Source organism: Callorhinchus milii, unplaced genomic scaffold (assembly GCF_018977255.1).
Source record: "Callorhinchus milii isolate IMCB2004 unplaced genomic scaffold, IMCB_Cmil_1.0 Scaffold6, whole genome shotgun sequence".
NCBI lineage: Eukaryota > Metazoa > Chordata > Chondrichthyes > Chimaeriformes > Callorhinchidae > Callorhinchus > Callorhinchus milii.
In genome coordinates this window covers 8,270,777-8,290,232 of record NW_024704747.1, presented here as the reverse complement: position 1 = coordinate 8,290,232, position 19,456 = coordinate 8,270,777, and the positions used below count along the sequence as shown (strand labels likewise).

Below are 19,456 nucleotides of genomic sequence, written 5' to 3'. Positions count from 1 at the left end.
AATGTTCAGATGTTTTATCCATATAAAATGAGTCCAAGTGGTTTATTACTGTCCTCGACCTAGAGATGCACTTCATCTTGTCTTTTATATCATGTACAGGTGGAGTTTTTAAGGAATGGTTTTGTTTGGTTTCATGGTCAGGATTTGTTTTATATAAGGCTGCTTTTTGATGAAGTTTCCATAATTAAACTGCATGATTCTAAAAAGTGCTAATGTATGTCCAGTGTGATTTGCACAGTGGTGATATTGTGTTGTGTTTCACTGCATGTTACAGAGAAGTGTGATGCACTGTATAACAAATCTATATGGCTTGAGTAGGTTTTGGATACTTGTTTACATAAATGGCAGAACTGTATCTTAATTGTGGTTCATTTAAAAGTCCATCTTGCTTAAGCCAGTTTAAGAACTAAGGGAATCACAAAACACGTAAATTACTAATAATTACTGATCAAAGTTAAAAAAAACTACTGGTTAAACTATCTCTTGCACTAACGGTATCTGGTTTAGGTATAATTAATTTATGGTGCATTGGTAGTTAAGTTACTGTCAGACTACCATATTTGTGGCTTTGTACCTGATGAAACCAGTGAATGTGTTGAATCCCTTGGAGGTACATTTGGAGAATGTCAATTCAATTTCCCACACACCACAAGCATATGTGAAATGTGTAGGAGACATGAATGAAATATGTCTAAAATTTGAATGGGGGGAAAGGAATAAATTGTTACATTTGGATATTTTGGATGGAATGAATTTCTGTGCCACCCCATATGAGGTTGCATTTTGAGTTTGCAGTTCTGAGTAATAACTAGAATGGGAATTATTTAATAAACTTATTGTATTTAACACATTGACTGCTTCAGCTTTAAAGTAGTTAAAATATTTCAATCAATTTATTAAGACAGATCAGGTTTTATATACCAGATTTACAATAAAAAAGCAATAATGCGACACAAGTAATCAAGATTATTGATAATTTAACACTTGCGGATACTATTCTATTTAATATCAATTCCATTTCTATCATTTGCAGTTCAGTTTTATCACATTCATTTAACTTGCTTAAAAACATTTTGTAGCTCTTCCATACATAAATGGAAAGATAAGTAAAAAGAACAGCCATAATTATTGAAATACCAAACAAAGCATGCTGCATTCACACTAGATATTGCTAAGAAAATGAAATTTGTTAGGAGCAAGAGATCTGGAACTGATGGTTTCTGCTGTGGTTTTCACCATCAAGGTCTTGCAGCAGGATCTGAAAAATTAAAACAATGGATGTTTAGGTGGTAGATCATTTAATACATTTTCGCCCCCATAATATACTTATTCATTTTACAGTATATTCTGTGAAGCGCTTTGAGACGTCTCGAAGATGTGATAAGGCGCTATATCAAATGTTAGGATTATATACATTAAGTACCATTCTTGATCTGTGTTCTGCATTTCTTTTTTAGTTGCAATTATCAAAATGTATTTACCTTTAACTAGTTTCAGAACTGCATCAACATTTAATTCATGAAAGTACTGGATCAGGAAATAATAGTTTGCTGGAGTCTTGTAATTCTTTGGCTCCTTAGGTAAATATGTATTGCAAGGAGTTCAGATAACTTAAAATGAGTGTGAAGAATTTTTTTAAGATCATCTGATCTTCATTTTCACTAAAACAGTTCTCTTAGTTATGTAAAACACGTGAAGAAACTAAGAAAAGGGAGCTTTTTAAATAAACTTGATTCACGTTAATAAATTCCAACTGGTAACTAACAATTTCAAGCAAGATATGGGCCATGGATTAATAATTCCATAGTCCACAAACAATTGTCAGTATTCTACTCTAATTGAAAATACTCACTCATGTTCATAACTGAAAGCAAACACAAGAACAAGGTTGGTGGTCTTTTGTGTTACCCATCAAGTAATTTACTCAGGGGGTGGGGGGGAGAGGGGACATTAATTCTAAAATAATCACAGCTAAGTGTTTAATAAGAATGACCAACAGAAAAGTACAAACCCTGTAACAGTAAAATTCAGAAATGTATTTGATTAAAAAAACTAATTACAATGTATTTTGAGCACAGATTATTTGTAGCCTTTATTTCTCATGTTTATTTTATTACCTTCTGACTGTAGACATGGGTTGGGTCCCATTGCAGGATCAGGGAAGCCATTGCAGCGAATGATCGAAGAATAATACTTAACAGAAGCTTTAGGAATGCGAGGTAATGAAGGGTCGGTATGATTAACGTAGAATAAACCAAATCTATCAGCGTAGCCCATCGCCCATTCAAAGTTGTCCATTAATGACCATGCGGTGTAGCCACGGATATCGATTCCATCAACATTGATAGCTGCATACACAGGAAGAAAAATGTTACTTACACATCTTTCCAATATTAAAAAAGTGGTTTCATCAGTTTTTCTTTACAAGTTATAAATGCAGTCGGACATTTGAATTTGAACTAATTTAAGAAACAAATCCTAAAAGAACCACAACAGTTTTTATACAATTAATACTTCAGTTGAGCAGTTTAAAATGATATACAAAAAAAAACATATTTGACCTATGATAAATCTTGCATCATTTACAATTGTGCTCAACTTGGTAAATTATGCCAACGTTGGGAGGAAAACTATTTTTTGCTACATCCAGTCACTGCTGGTTCAGTATAACAAGGGCCAGGGTAACAATGCATTGGCGCTATACAGTACCATCAATATGTTTTCAAATTCAACCTCCTTTGCTGACCAATGTGAATGACTGCTCAAAAGCTTTTTTTCACTAAGCACAACTAACAGATAGAGGAGACTTTCATGCTATCAGTGTGGGCTGGATTCAAACCTGGGTCCCTGAGGTAACAGCCCACTGCACTGATCAGCTACCTAAAATATAAATGTAACCAATGGTGTGTGACAAGTTTATTCCTTCTGGTGAAAAAAAACTCAATTTTTTCTTACATGTAGAAATCCTTCGCTGCTGAAGTGAATTCTATGATGAATGAAGATAACTGAACTAAAACCTTTGATGACGCAACCTTAGCAAAACAGAACAATGATGGAGAAATGTTTTACCTTTCAAAACTTCATTTATATAACTCCGATGATAATTTATTCTCCAAGTATCATCCAGGCCTTTATCGCCATGCTCTGAGATGCCATTTTCCGTGATATAAATAGGCGGGTTGTTGAACTCTTCTTTAATCCAATTAAGAATTTTCCTAAACCCCCAAGGAGTTACTTTCAGCCAGAATGATCCAGAACCAAGCCAGCTGCGGTCTGTCGTTGTCCCTGTTCCTCTGGAAATAAAGAATGAATGACTTTGCACTACAAACGTTTGTGCAAAATATCTAATTGAATACATGTTACAAAACAATCCTTGAAATCCTATTAAACTGCAGTGTCTTTCTCTGCTATACCTCAGTTACACTCTGCTCTAAGTACAATAATAATTTCATATCTCTTTCCATTTTCCTGTATTCTAGTTAAACATACATTTAAAGATACAATTTTAAAGGGGGTGTAAGAACAGAGAGACCTGGGGTTCACACACACAAATCTCGGAAGGTGGCAGGACAAGTTGACAAAGAGGTTAAAAAAGCAAATGGGTTCCTTCGCTTAAAAAACAGGCATTGAGTAGAAGAACAAGGAAGTTATGTTGAACCTTTACAAATCACTGGTTAGACCTCAACTTTTGTGTCCAATTCTGGGCACCACACTTTAGGCAGGATGTCAGGGCCTTGGAGAAAGTTCAGAGAAGATTTCAAAGAATGATACAAGAGATGAGGTACGATAAATATGTGAAGAGATTAAACAGGCTAGGATTATTCTCTTTAGCGCAGAGAAGATTGAGGGAAGATTTAATAGAGGTGTTCAAAATTATGAAGTGTTTTGATAGAGTAGATAGGGAGAAACTGTTTCCTCTGGCGGGTGGGTTGGTAACCCGAGGACACAGATAACTGGCAAAAGACCCAGAGGGGAGACAAGAAATTTTTTTACCCGGAGAGTTGTTACAGTATGGTCACACTGCCTGAAAGGGTGGTGGAAACAGATTTGGTAATAGCTTTCAAAAGGGAATTAGACAGGTGCTTAAAAAGGAAAAAAAATGTAGGTCTATGGGGTAAGAGCGGGGGAGTGGGACTAGTTGGTAGCTCTTTCAAACAGCCGGCACATGCACGATGGGCCGAATGGCCTCCTTTCTGTGCTGTATGATTCTATATTTCTCTGGTTCATAATAGCACACTCGTAAGTTGTAGATTTCATTTTGAGAGTTCATATTAATCAGAGGGAATCAACAAGAGCTGCTGCAAGCAATGATCACTGTAAGATGCAAATCATCAGCATTGTAATCAGGATTGGGCTCAGCTGTGATGTCTCCAGTGGTGAATTACCAGCACCCTGTGGACTCATTTAGCAAGAATGATCACTTAAGTGAGGTCGTGGAGAGCTACTGGGATTAGTCACTGCCTGCTGGAGAGGATGGATGAGTGGAGAAAAGATTTAGGAACAGAATAATAGAGATAAATCTGTTATGGCTGGCAGTAGGTTAAACTCCTATCTGCTCAGGAAACGTTATTAGTGCTGCATAAACTATAAAATATAAAAGGATCACTAGCCAATCCGTTTGAATTTTTTCCTCCAATTAAAGGATATCTGAAAATACAAACCAAATCTGGGGCGAAAGAAGAAGTATTTAACCAGTCTATCTCAATCTGTTCAAATATTTAAAATTATTATTTATTTATTGGATTTACTGCAAACATACTTATATTCTGTTATATTCTTTATTGTAAAACATGCACACAAGTAAGGTGAGTCGTGATGGTAATAATTTCTGCAAAATCATTATTATTTAAAATCGCTCAATATGATGGATTAATTTTCTATAATGACCTGGGCTATTGTTTCTATATGGAATATAATATTAAACAGAGATCAAAAAAGACTCTACTGGATAAGTAATATACATTTCAATCTGCAACGACTTACATTGTAGAATTCAAAAGTTAAGCACTTCATTCTATAGCAAGAACTATGGTAAAATACCTTGATTGATCTGAAAAGGGTGTTTTACTGATTGTTATTCATCATTGTTTTCGAAAATTAGATAAAACGCATACCTGTCTCCATCATACAATGGTATGGCGTTTCCAAAGTTGACATTGAATGCCAAGACTGTGGTGTAGTGATTAAACCCCATATAGTCGTAAGTCCCTTTAATTCTCTGTTTTTCAGATTCAGTGAATTCAGGGAGTCTGAAAAGTCAATAAACAAATTAAATCATGTAACATTTTGTATTCTAATCACATTGGCTGTTTCTACTCACATTTTTATTTATCATGTGATGTGGCTTTCCACTTACTTTATCACCTGTTAGAGTAATTTGCAGGATATGGGCCAAAAGACATTCTAAGGAGTTATATCAAATGCAAGGATTATTAAAAGGCAGGCAAATGGAACTGAAAGAATAACTTTTTCAAAAAGTCAGCACAGGTACAGCGTTATTCTGTGCTGTAAAGTTCTATGATTCTATAGCAGTTTTGTGTAGGATTTAGTGGTGGAATCTATCTTGAAATAGTTGAGATTACGGAATTTGATGCATGAATGAGGAAGGAACTTGTATTTCTTATGTTGCTTAAAATTAGAAGACTGAATCCAACATATATTTGTTACAAAAGCTATTTTTCAAAAATTAAAACGAACTTTAGGAAAATAATGCAACTTAACAGACACAACTTTATTCTTGACTATTGTACGATCATTATTGTACTCCTATATTTATCACTTTGGAAATTTCATAAATATTAAAGTTTCCTACCGAGATTTACTTAAGCCTTGAGCCAAACTCTTCTCTTTCACACGCGCTTTCATTATCTCATTGTAATCGCCATTTTTGAAGATTGGATATGCAAACCATCCACCATAAAACTAAATGAACAAAAAGTGCAAAATATTACACTTTCATTTCAATGGTGCATTGCCTATAAAATTGATGCTACAACACATTTATGATAAATCGTTAGTTGTTACAACTTAAATCTATTCTGCAGTATTAGGATGAAAATGGTGTTATGTGAGAACCCAACATCAAACAATAAGCATAACTAAAAGAGTTGTATGGTATTATGGAATGTCAAAAGGTAGGTTCCTGTTTTATTTCAGTACTATGTAGGAATTTGATAACAATTTATTGAGATGTACACAATCCTGTGCTGAGGATTCAACATCATATATTTCGCTCACAATAGAGCATCTTGTTATTTTTTTTTGAAGTGAACATGGGAGAATTGTTTAATTTAGACTGGCCAGAAAGAATCAAGGGTCTTTTCTGATGTGTGTGTTTTCATGTCTGTGTGCATTTCTGTATTCCTATTATGAAGACTGAAGCTTATGAATGTCACAAGAAATCCTGACTGACGTATAGACACCACATTATCTGGTGCTGATTCATCTTAAATTAACAAATAACAATAACAACAATAAATTACATTTGTATAGCTACTTTGACATCAGGAGGATGTGAGCAGGGGATTGTGATCAGGAGGGGTGTTGGGCAGGGAGGATAGGGGTAGGAGGGTAGCCATAGGTGTGGCTGAAGAGGACATGCCTTGAGACATGCCTTCAAGGAGACAAGGGAGGGATGGAGTTCCAAAAGGTTCCAATGGAGGGGTGGGCTGAGCATGGAGCAGGACATAACCCACTGAACGGAGGGAGCTGGCAGCTTAATATGGTGTTAGCAGGTCACAGAGATAGGAAGGAGCAAGGCCATGGAGGACTGTAACTAATAAATAAATGTAAGGCAAGTTATTGACTCTTACCATTAAATGCCTTCTTGCAGCATCAACATCCTCTTGTTTGTAAGGGTTTCTTGGTTCAGTCCAGTCTGAGTTGATAGTAATGGAGATCAAACCGCCTTGCTGTGCTCTGTAAGTTTCATTATATAGATGCCAAACCTCTGCATGAGCCTTGATTAGATTGTGAGCAACAATATAAGGAGCTGTGCCTAATCTTGAACCAACACCTTCCAATGACAAAAATGATGATTGGTTAAAGAAAGGATTTCATTGTCATTAGAATAAATATCAACGGCTGAATTTAGGAAAAGAAAGAAAATACTTAATGTTTTGAGAAAATGACAGCTCCCTATTGGAAGTATTTGGCTGCCTGTGTTTTTTCTCTTATACACTTTATACAGTGTTACACAGAGCTGTGTGTACTTTACCTGGAGCAGCTGTGCCATATCCATAACCAAGGAGTGCGGTGTTATAAGGCTCGTTCAAGGTTATCCAGAACTTCACTTTATTACCTAACTTCTGAAAGCAGAAGTTTGCATATTCTACAAATCGATCAATTGTAGTAATATTTTCCCAGCCACCAACATCCTGCAGAGCCTGAGGCAGATCCCAGTGATAGAGGGTAACCTGTAGACAATCAATAGGTAATATTTATAACACCAACAAACTTTGCATTTGATATAGCGCTTTATCATGTTGTCTTGAGGAACTGTTCAGCAGATCCTTAAATGACCAGGAGGGGGTGTTCAAGGACAATGATGACTTGTTTTTCACAACCCTGATTCTGTACTCTTCTGCTTTTCTGCTTTGGGATATGGATCCTAATGCGATGCTGAAAACCAAACGCTAAAGTGAAAATCTCAATGCCTGTGTATATTGATGATTCCTGGAAATGTATGTACTTCATTTTTAGCTTCACTAACCTGATCTGTACATAATAATATCTTTAGTATTATTTATCTATTAATTTACCAGGGAGACAGTGCACATTCCATTCCAACAATCCATCTCTGGGATTTCTATGTGTAGGTGCGTGGAAACCTTAGTTTGGTTTGGATACTCTTAAGCACGGTGATGGGTTTCTGCATGTGTCAGACACCTGGCTGACCAAAGAAAAAGCCAATCGATGGTCCTTACCTGAGGTTTGATATTAGCCTCAAGAAGAGCATCAATTAACTTTACATAGTAGTTTAATCCGGCTTCGTTCACAAAACGTGTGGTTCCATCTGGGAAAATGCGAGGCCATGATAAGGAAAAGCGATAATGGTTGACTTTCAGCTGTTTCAGGATCGCTACATCTTCATCAATTTTGTGATAGCTGTCACATGCGATGTCTCCGGTGTCATCATTGCCGATTTTCAAAGGAGTATGAGCGTACTTGTCCCATATACTGAGCCCCTTTCCGTCATCCCGCCAAGCTCCTTCAATCTGTGAGATGACAGTAAATATATTTGTTCAGTCTCTATGTATTTTCTTACCACTTTATTGACTACTCTACTTTTTGCAGCGGAAGAGGGGAGCTGTGGGGTCTTCTTGGAGCTGAGCTGACTCCAGGGTGATGAGCTTGTCAATGGAATGCCATTATTAAGTCAAACCTTTGTGCCAGTCTTGACAGTCTAGTTCTGGAGTCAAGCAGGTCCACAGTATTCCAATGCACTGATGGTACAGACCAGCCACCTGGCTTGTCGACAGAACTTAAGAGGAACAGGTGGGGACAGGGATTCTTTCTGCTCGGCTCTCATTTATCCTACGAGCCAAAACCTTAATGGGAAGGAAGAGTGATCCTACCAGCAGCGACATGCTTACCAGAGAATGCTTTCCATGACAAACTATGTGATTTTAGCAGATTAAACTGCAGCTATTCCTTAGTGCACAAAACCTTGGCACTCGTCAACCTGCACCTAATACTCTGCAATTAGACAAGCAGGGTGGGTGCACTCCTCCAGGGAAAAAGTCCATATTCAATTATACATACATGGAACTCTCTTTGATTTGGAAACTCTGAAGCATGATAATATGCTTCACCTTGCAGCTAAATATAATGAAAAATGTTGAGCCTCTGATCGCAATGGTTAATGGCTAACCTGATAGGCAGCAGTAGCTGCACTCCAAACAAAGTTCTTTGGGAATTCTCCATACAGAAATTCATCTTCTTTTCGTAACGGAAAACCATTGTCACGAATGATCTCTGCATAATAATGTGCTGAACGCTTGGGTGTTCTTGGTCTATTAGGATCTGTGAAGTCTACATGGTGGAGCCCAAACCGCAAGCTGTACCCATTCATCCATTCAAAGTTATCCATGAGGGACCAGGCTGTGTAACCTTTGAGCTGAACGCCATCCAATTTGTAGGCTGCAATTATATTTTTTTTAAAAAAAGGAAATAACATGTAGTTACAGGTTCGATAGTTTAAAGTTAGTTACCTCTAAGAGTTTAAACTGTTACTCACTACAATAACATTTTCCAGTTTTTCTGGAATTTCTATACATTATATAGGTAGCAGAATACTACATTACACTATATAGTGAAATCCTGTGAAGCATTTTGGAACTTCTCGATGATGCATTAAGGTGCTATATCAAATGTAAAGATTATTAATAAACATGCACTGTGTAAAGCAATATTGGTAATGGGTTAAAAAAATTCTGCATGGAGCAGAACCAGGAAAGTTTTGTTTAATCTTGACCCACTGTATTTTAAATGTCTCCCATTCAATTGCCTCTCACATTATTAGTTTCCTAATTTGTACTATAGTCTTATAAAATGAAGAAATCAATAGAAAGACAGATTAATATTTTAAATTAAGACCAAAAAAGACAAACTTGATTGACACTATATAACCGTATAAAGTAAAGCAACTTGAAAATAGTTTCTAAACAAATTCAGATATACTGTATTGGTATAAATTGTGTTGAATAAAATTAATAGAAGTACTAAATGGGATTTCTAATGATTATTAATGCATTTTAAAATGGCAAATTCTTCAATTAGTATTTTTGAATTCCAATAAATATCTGAGACAACCCAAAAAAAAATAACCTTTTAAAGCTTCATTGATGTATGTTTTGTAGTAGAATATTCTGTCTGTATCATCTACACTGGACTTGTAATTTGTTGGTACCCCGTTTTCAGTGACATAAATGGAAGGGTTGTTGTATTCTTCTTTTATCCAATTCAATAGTCTCCTTAGGCCCCATGCCACAGGCCTAAAGCGTTCAAAAGCTGAAGTTGGCCAACTTGGGTCCACCTCTGAATCTGTATCACTGTCGTATTCATAAGAAAAAGGTTTGAGTTTTCTGATGCGATGGCGTACAATTCTTGCAGTGTACGTATTGAGGCAAAACACATCAGCAGTGCCTTGAATATAACTCTTCTCTTCCTTTGTAAACTCGGGAAGCCTCGAAGTTGTTAGGCGTTGCAAATCACTCCTGTTTCCAATCTGCCATTTCATAACATCTGGATAATCGCCGTTTTTAAAAATGGGGTGTGCAAACCAGCCAACTTGAAACTGAATGTAACGATCAGCGGCAGCGATTTCTCTGGGTTCATTCTTTTGTTTAGGTTCAGCCCAATCTGAATTAAGACTAATGGAAATTATGCCTTTCTGTGTGCTCCGGTAATTATCATCGTACGTGTGATAAGCTTTGGCATGAGCTTTCAATAATCTGTGTGCCACTAAGTATGGGACATCGCCTGGTCTTTTAACAGCAGGAGGAAATAGATCTGTGCCATATCCCATCCAGCTGATTACATAGGGTTCATTTAAGGTGATCCAAAACTTCACTCTATCTCCAAAAGTTTTGAAGCAATAATCTGCCCAGGCGTTAAACAATTCAATCAATTCTTCGTTCTCCCAGCCGCCAATATCTTGCAGTGCCTGAGGCAGCTCCCAGTGGTAAAGTGTCACCATTGGCTTTATGTCACTTGCAAGCAGGCCATCAATCAACTTGTTGTAATAATCAACACCTGGAGGATTCAGGGACTCGATTCTCCCATTTGGAAAAATACGAGGCCATGATATAGAAAACCGGTAGTGCTTCACTCCCAAGGCTCGAAGCATGTAGAGATCTTCATCAATTTTGTGGTAACTATCACATGCAATATCTCCCGTGTCACCATTCAAAATCGTATTAGGTTGATGAGTGAAGTTGTCCCAGATACTAAGTCCTTTTCCATCAGCATCCCACCCTCCTTCGATCTGATATGATGAGGTGGATACACCCCATGCAAAATTTTCTGGGAATGTACCATATTCAAACGTGTCCCTTTCCGAAATGTCCTGCCCTGAAAACTTCTCCCACACAGCTTTGGCCATTGAAGGGACTTCAGATGCTGACAAAACCTTCAATCTCTCAAAGTTGTTCTCGGGTGTCAAGACTCTAATTAAGTTGCTTGAGGATTTTTTAACAAAGCCATTATGTTCAATCAGTTTTGTGTAGAAGTAGGCAGATTCCTTTGGAGTTCTGGGCCTGTTGGAATCTTCAAACTTGACATAATGTAATCCAAACCTCTGCTTATATCCTTGTGGACCTTCAAAGCTGTCAATTAATGACCTTACCGTAAATGCCCTGACATCTATTCCATCGGTAATGAAAGCTGACAAGTGGGGGTAAAAGTGACAATAATATTAGTTAAAGTTTGGAACTTTTGCACATATCGTAAGTTTGATAATATTCAAATAATAATAATAATGAAAATAACAATTTGAGACGTCTCAATGATGTGATAAGGCGCTATAGCAAATGCAAGGATTATTATTATAATGAGCTGGTTGGAAATCAACAACCAAACAATTGTCATACTTTTGAAGATATACACTACTAAGAAATGGATTCAAAAGCAAGGAACACAAAATATTACCAAGTGCTCTTGTTTTTCTCACTTGTTTTACATAAGGCCAGCTTGCATTATAACGACAAGATTTTGAGCATTTTATTTTTGGGACTGCACTTTAACCCAATGCAAACAGTAGCATTTCTGCAACGTATCCAAGACATTGCTTTTTCCAATTTCCCACCAATCTTTCTAAAATAGCACCGTGCACACCCAGGATTTCGGATAGAAAATATGTATTTTTCTTATAAAGCAAACAAGTTAATTTCCCTGAGATTGGCACTACAGCCAGGATAACAAAGTCATGGCAGGTTTGTGGGAAAGTGAATGAGGACCAATTCCATAAATCACAAGTCAGACTCTTCTTGGAATTATTCATTCAGTAATACAACTGATGATGGAAGCTTATATTATAAAAGGCATTTTGATAGTAAAAAACTCTCCTATTGAGAGGCTGAATATGATTTTAAAGATTTCTTTACCCGTTGCTGTAATGACAGTGCTCATTTCAGTCTTGACTGGGTGGAGGGAACTGGGAGTTCTGGATGGAATTACTGCAATAATTTAAATGTGCATCTCCCAGAGGGGACTGTTGTTTGTAGTGTGTATTTAAAAACATAGCCAGCTGTTCTTTACAAACTGCTGGATGCCATTTTCTTTCTGTGGTGAGTAGACAGCTGCAGCACTTTGTTGTTTATAAATTTGCTTATGTTAAATTATGGTATGACATCTAATACCGCAAATCCTCTCTCTTCGCCCCCCCACACACATGCATAACACAAATGTAACAGCAAGGGTTGTAGTTGGTCATAACGAGGTCAGAGCAGCCTCGACCTATAACTTTGGGCGATTATCATATATTTTCATATTTAATTTAATTTTAGTGATCATTTTCCTTAACACAGGCAAGAGTTAAGCTCACCTTTCAATGCCTCATTAATGTAGGCCGAAGTGTGCTCTATCCTAAAGGTATCATTGATAATGTCACCGCTGTCATATTCTGTCGGCACTCCATGTCCTGTTATGTAAATTGGAATGTCAGCACCAGTATATTCGTGGGTAACAAAGTTTAACAACCTTCTCAGCCCCCAGGGTACAACGTATATCCACGGGGATGCAGTCTGAGGCCATGAAGTGTGTATCTGTGAAGAGAAGTCCCCAATGCGATTGTATTCCATGACACAATGTGTTTTGTTAGTGGCAGAACTGATCAGTCGAGAAGTGTAATGACTGAGACCAAAAAAGTCAGAGGTTCCTCGTATGTACTGCTTCTCCTTCTCTGTAAATAATGGGAGTTGGACGGGGGAAGGAGCACATTCCTGGTTATATTTCTCGATTTGGGATTTTAAAGCTTGAGGGTAATCACCATTAACAAAGATTGGGTGAGCAAACCAGCCCAGCATAAACTGTAGGTAGCGATTAGCTGCCATGGTGTCTGCTGGATCATCAGGGGAGCTTGGCTCAGCCCAGTCTGAATTTAATGCTATCCCCACTTGACCGCGCTGCTGAGGACGATGGGTGTCGTTATAAAGGTGCCAGGCCTTGGCATGAGCTTTGATGATGGAATGGGCCACCCTGTACGATGCTGTGGACAGATTCCTGATCCCAGGTGCGTGCTCTCCTGTGCCATATCCAGCGTAACTAACCACCCAGGGTTCATCAAATGTGATCCAGTGCTTCACGCGATCCCCAAAGGTGGTGAAGCAGAAATCTGCATAGTCAGCAAAAGCTTTGATTACACTCTCATTCTGCCAACCCCCCACATCCTGCAGAGCTTGCGGAAGATCCCAGTGATACAGGGTGACCATGGGTTGAATGTTGGACTCCAGCAGACTGTCAATTAATTTATTGTAGTAGTCTATCCCCTTTTGGTTCGGTTTGGTACGATAGCCTGTGGGGAAAATTCTCGGCCATGACAAAGAGAACTTGTAAGAGTTGGATCGTAATCCTCTCATTAAGTAGACATCATAGTCGATTTTGTTGAAGCTGTCGCAGGCCACGTCTGCAGACTGGTTGTTATCTACTTTGCCCGTATGAGCAAATCTGTCCCAAATGCTCTCTCCCTTCCCTTGTTCCGCCCAGCCCCCCTCAACCTTAAATGATGTAGTAGATGTGCTCCAGAGAAAACCGGTGCAGAAAGTGCCGTACAGAAAGGCGTCCCTCTCCTTCTCTGTTTGTTTGGAAAACTTCTGCTGCACGGTTTCATAAGATGAAAGGGTATGTTGGATGTCTTCATTCTTCTTCTCAGCAACCTGCCCTCCCAGCTTTTGTTCCACAGAAGGAACGATGCTGAAAACATTAAACAAATTTTGTTCAATTACTTTGAAAGTCAAATTATTGTTTTCAAAAAAGTTTTACCCGTAGTTCTTTTGTCAGTGAAAAGCTACAGAAGTTTTAAAGAATCTTATTTTAAATAAGGTAATAATCCCTTCAAAACAAAAATAATAATAATTTAATCACTCAATCCCTGACTGTTTGTGGGACACTGCTATGTGCAATTGGCTGCCACGTTTCTCCCACAAAATATGGTCAATTCACTTTACAGTATATTCTGTGAAGCGCTTTGTCGTCTCAAAAGACATGCTAAGGCACTATATCAAATGCAAGGATTATTATTATCATCATCATCCAATACAATTTACCTTCAAAAACAGCCATGAATTCAATGACCAATTTTTCCTTGGGGGTTTAGTGTCCCAGACACTAGCAGAAACTCACTTCTCTTTTCAAATGGGACCATCAGATCTTTAATATCCACCTGAACAGCAGACATTGCAGGACTCCACAAAAATGCACTGGAGTGTCAGCACAAGATCCCAACACGGGGCTTGAACCCACAACCTTCTAACTCAGAGGGGAGAATGCTACCAACTGAGCCAGGCTGACACCTCTCATACCTCTTACAGTTCAATACCTTTCTTTATCTGAGGAGGTTTCTTGGTGGGAAATGGGGAAATACTCCAAGAGTTTGCTTGCATCATAGCCTGCAATCCGCAACTTCCCCGAAGTTACAGCTACAAATGGGAAAACGTAAGTAACAATGTAATACAACAATAATTTGCACATTTTTTGTTACAAAATATATATTTATTTGTTGATATATACATATTTACGTTTATCTCAGACAGTATCAAACCCTTACAGAAAAAAAGACGCAACATGTCATTATCCTGTTACAGGACGCAACAGACCCTTGTGGCGCGGTAGCCTCTGCGCACTCCACTTTGTTGAAGGGACCAAGGCTTCCCCGCCTCAGGGTTCTGCTGCTCTTTGTAGGGTGCAGTATCAAATGGGGTCTTGTACGCCCCTCCTTATACCCCCCCCACACCCTCCACACCCGTTAGTGGCAGTAAATTTGCACGTTACAATTTCCAAAACTATTCTATCAGTGTGAACGCTAATCGCACAATACACGTGATGGAATATGGAGCTAAATGGAGCTTAGCTAAGCTAAGATGGAGCAAGCGAGAGACCTGGGTTCAATTCCCGGCAAAGCAAAACCTTGGGTAAGGTTCCTTACTCCACATGCCTGCTAATAATCTCTCAAGAAGAAAAAAATAATTTAGTCACTCAATCCACGGCTGTCTGTGTGACACTGGCTGCCGGGTTTTGCCCACAAATCAATTCACTTTATTCTCTGAAGTGCTTTGAGATGTCTAAAAGACGTGAAAAGCGTTATATCAAAAGCAAGGATTATTATTATGATATTATGTACTGTTTACCTAATCATTAGTGTTTCCACACCTCACCCTGCAGCTAATCTCTGCTGCAGTTTCATTGCACAATCATTGCTAACCAATCTTGGAATTGACACTGAAATGTGGTACTGAAGAAGAGATAAAGCACCTTGGGATGTCCTCCCGATGTGAAAGGCACTACACAAATGTAATTTTGTATTGTATAAAGGGGAAGGAGCTGAATTATTCTCACAAACCTTTCAGAATTTCATCAAATTCAGCTTTTGGATGCTCTTGAGAGCCTGCAGAACATCTCGAAAACTCTAAGCTGAAAACCAGAATCTGTAAAGTGTTGGGACTCTGCAAAGTCAAAATAAATCCTAGTTGAGAAACAGGAACTTTTCCAAAACTTATCAAGCATTGATTTGATCTTTCACTTTACAATGACCAAAAGAGGGAATATCACAGTTATTTATCAGCAACTCCTCATTTAAATATTACTGTGACCCTCATTGGCTCTGCTTTACAAAGTACAAACTGCAATTCATTATCAGGAAAAGCAAATCTCATTTTCTCTCAGCAACAAGTCCTTATGTGAGTTACTACATTTAGTTTGTTTCAAGGAAACAAATTTAACCTTTGCTATAGTCTATGTAGAGGTTTCTTGGAGGATAACAATAATCAACCTAATAGTAAATTTCCAGCCTGCAATACCTTCACACTATATATAATCTAGTGTGTTTCAATTGCAGTAAAGAAATGTAATATAAAACACATTTTTGGCTTTCTGTTAATTAACTTTGGGATTTGCAACATTTTAGCTAAATTAAGAACAATTGCATGTAGTCATCATTTTGTATTTTTACTAACTAATCCTACATTTTATTTTAACTTCAGTAGTACCTGGATTTTTGTCAGCTTTTCCTGTAAGGAATCTTCTTTTGCCTTTGCTGAAGTCTCCACCTGAAAGAAGTTACTGAGAAGTTACAGTGTCTGTGGATCTAAAACAAGAATGAACAGATATGGCATGCTGACTGCGCACATTGACTACATATAGAACATCCTCCAAGATTCTTTGTCAATCAAGTTCTAGAGGAACAGCTGAATGGGTAGACTTTTCTTGGCTAAGTCTCATTTGCAAGATTATATGAGATGGCTTATTAGGCGATCTTTAACTTGGGGTAAGGTAATACAGAGCTAGAAAGGACCATTGCCAGTCATAGAAACAGGTAGTAAACTGGCACTGGTAACCAGTGGGGTAGGATGGATGATGGACAAGTGCTAGTGACATCCAATGGATCAAACTGCACACTTGGCGAAGGATAAGGTGGTGGGTTTATAGAATTATACAGCACAGAAGGAAGTCATTTGGCCCATCGTGTCTGTGCCGGCTCTTTGAAAAGAGCTATCCAAATCAATCCCACTCCCCCGTTCCCTCCCCATAGCCCTGCAAACTTGTCCTCCCAAAATAATTATCTATTTCTATCTTAAAAGCTGTTATAGAATCAATTTCCACCACCCTTTCAGGCAATGCATTCCAGTTGTGCATGATATACTTCTGGTTACCAGAATGATTCACCACTTGGAATTGTTGCATATTATACTGTATTCTTATTTTCTAAGATAGACTTTAAAGATTAATAATACTTTTGTAGCTTAGCAGCACATAGTTGATCTCACCTCAAGATTTTGCCCACAATCGTTTTGTACAGTTACAGCAATCAAGTCTACCATTCCCTGGAAGTAGAAAGCAGTGTTTTAGAGAATAAACATGTGGTTAATTCTGTCCAACCTGAAGCATTCAAGCACATTTTGTATAACTGTCTAAAGATGTACATCAAATTCCGTAAGGTTTTTTAGCTGAACAATTACTAACCTTTGTCATATACAAATACTGTAGGTGTAATAATCATCATGATGGCATAAATTATGTCAAAATAAGTCATTGTGTTGTTAAAATTATATGATCTTGTTTGTGTGCGATGCTTTAAATGGCTTTTGTCCTTGTCCCTTCTCAGCAACACACAGAATTATGCATGCTGGTATCCTACATAAGATTTTTTGGTGCATTTTTTCTTTAAGAATATTTGCACTCTTGGGAAAATGAATACTGTAGAAAGATAACCATCGACTGTAAAGCAGATAGAGGAAGTGATGCAAATAAATGAGCTGCAACACAGCTGAAGTTAGTCTTTATACTCGATGCTGTTAAAAACATATTAAGCTGTAATAGTTTACCTCAGTGATAACTTGTTGAAATGCCTGGGACATGCTGTCTGCTGAAACCATGTTATTAATGTTCAGAGCAACAGATACTCTTCCACCTGCAAATAAAATAAATTAATGCTAGACTTAATTCTCAAACTAATTATTGTACTTTCAATCGATCACATGTAAATTTCGACTGTGGGAAAGTCAAGCCCTCCTAAGAGGGAATCATAGAAACATAGAAACAGGAGTAGACCATTCAGCCCCTCGAGCCTGTTCCTCCATTCTATAAGACCATGGCTGACGAGTCTCAAAACAACAGATTAAATGAAAATGCTGTAGTTTTCTATGGCTGACTGACCGACTGGAGTCAGAGAATTTATATTATTGAGCTTACTAAACAAGTTTTTACCTTTTATCTTGTTGACTTTAGAACCAGAAGATAACAAACATTACGGTGCTATATTATTTCTTGCCCAGACACACTGGAAGGCTTGGATACAGTAAAACAAGAGATACATTAAAATCTACATAATGTGATTCGAATAGTTTTCTTAAAAACTTTTTTTTTAAAAATATAGATTTTTTAAAAGACCATTACAATTATATGTTAACAATTTTGTTTTAAACAAATTCCGACACAGTTTTGAAAACTAGAAAGCTTTAATTTGTTACTTGCCTGTAGGTGGTATTTTGCTGTGATAAATCTTGTAAGCCTTTTTGTGAGCAAGGATTATGTTCTTTAAAGCTACTGAAGGTTCCATGTTCAGATCGCTTTGCCTTGACTGAGATCTTCCTTTCATCATCTCCAACGGATTGTTAAATGTTATCCAGGTTTCAACTTTGTCTTCAAAAGTTGAAAAAACAAACTTTGCATAGTCTGCAAATGAGTCAACAAGTGCCTCTTTTTCCCAGTCACCGAACTTTGAATTCGGAGCTTGTGGAATGCCACCATCATGTAGAACCACCACAGGCTTCAGATGTGCAGATTTTAACTCGTCTAGAAGGTTTGCGTAACATTTTACAACCCTGTCATCTACCTTCTGTGATGTGCCGTCAGGGACAATATGAGACCAAGAGAGTATGACCTTGTAGTGGGATACTCCGCTGTGATGGAGAGTTGAAAGATGTTTCTTTAAATGAGTTGGAGGAGGGTCTTGGCAAAAGTATTTTGCTTCTTCTTTCAAACCGATCACAAAGGTGGTTCTTGGGGGATTTCTTCTTCTTTTGCCCAAGCCTGCACTAAAGCAGGTGTTAAAGGGCCGGCAATTACCATCAAATCAGGAGGTAATTTTATTTCTTTGTGATGTGCATTAGACAGACTCAAGGAAAACAAAATTAAGAAAATGTTGCACAGAGCCATGGTTAGATGTCTATTGCTTCATTCATGGCAATGATGCATTGGGAACGTTCTAAAGCAATTTATAGCTTAATTTAGCGCTGATAATGGAGTTGCAACATCAATAATCTATTTTATTATTGGTTACTTTGAAGGTTACATGATCATGCGATGAAACAAGGTACAGTCCATAAAAGGGACCTGATCACAATCTAATTTAAATTTTCAGTACTTTTCAATATTTTGTTTATCATGAATATGGAGAGTGGAATTATTGTTAAGAATCATTATGCATGTTTTTCTGTAAATTGGAAGGATGTGTCAGGCTATTCAGTAATGTCAGTGTGAAGGGATTGATGAATCTAGCAAGTTTGGTTCACATTTAGTTGGGAAGGTTGGTTGTTTGCATTAAGAAGTTTGAAATATTTAGAGAATATTTTCATGATTTGTTCTGCCTGCCTGATACGGTGGAGGAAGCATTCAATAATAACTTTCAAAAGTGGAATCCTGTAGCTCAGTGGTTAGAGCACTCGCCTCACACACGAGAGACCTTGGTTTGATTCTCGGTAGGGCGAAACCTGAGACAAGTTTCCTTACTCCACACGCCTGA

The 19,456-nt window shown here is 37.8% G+C and overlaps 1 protein-coding gene across 1 annotated transcript; it reads right to left on the bottom strand.

The window, feature by feature from the left end:
• Positions 1–864: 864 nt before the first annotated feature.
• On the bottom strand, positions 865–18,775 carry LOC103180388 (lactase-phlorizin hydrolase; the record flags this gene model as incomplete). The annotated part of the gene is made up of 17 exons (XM_007896209.2): positions 865–1,258; positions 2,118–2,348; positions 3,070–3,293; positions 5,115–5,249; positions 5,813–5,922; positions 6,813–7,015; positions 7,217–7,415; positions 7,926–8,216; positions 8,873–9,141; positions 9,829–11,385; positions 12,545–13,911; positions 14,537–14,636; positions 15,557–15,659; positions 16,203–16,262; positions 16,980–17,036; positions 17,538–17,623; positions 18,187–18,775. Coding segments are annotated over 17 exons (5,601 nt in total), but the record flags the coding sequence as incomplete, so codon positions are not given.
• Between the last annotated feature and the right edge of the window lie 681 nt (positions 18,776–19,456).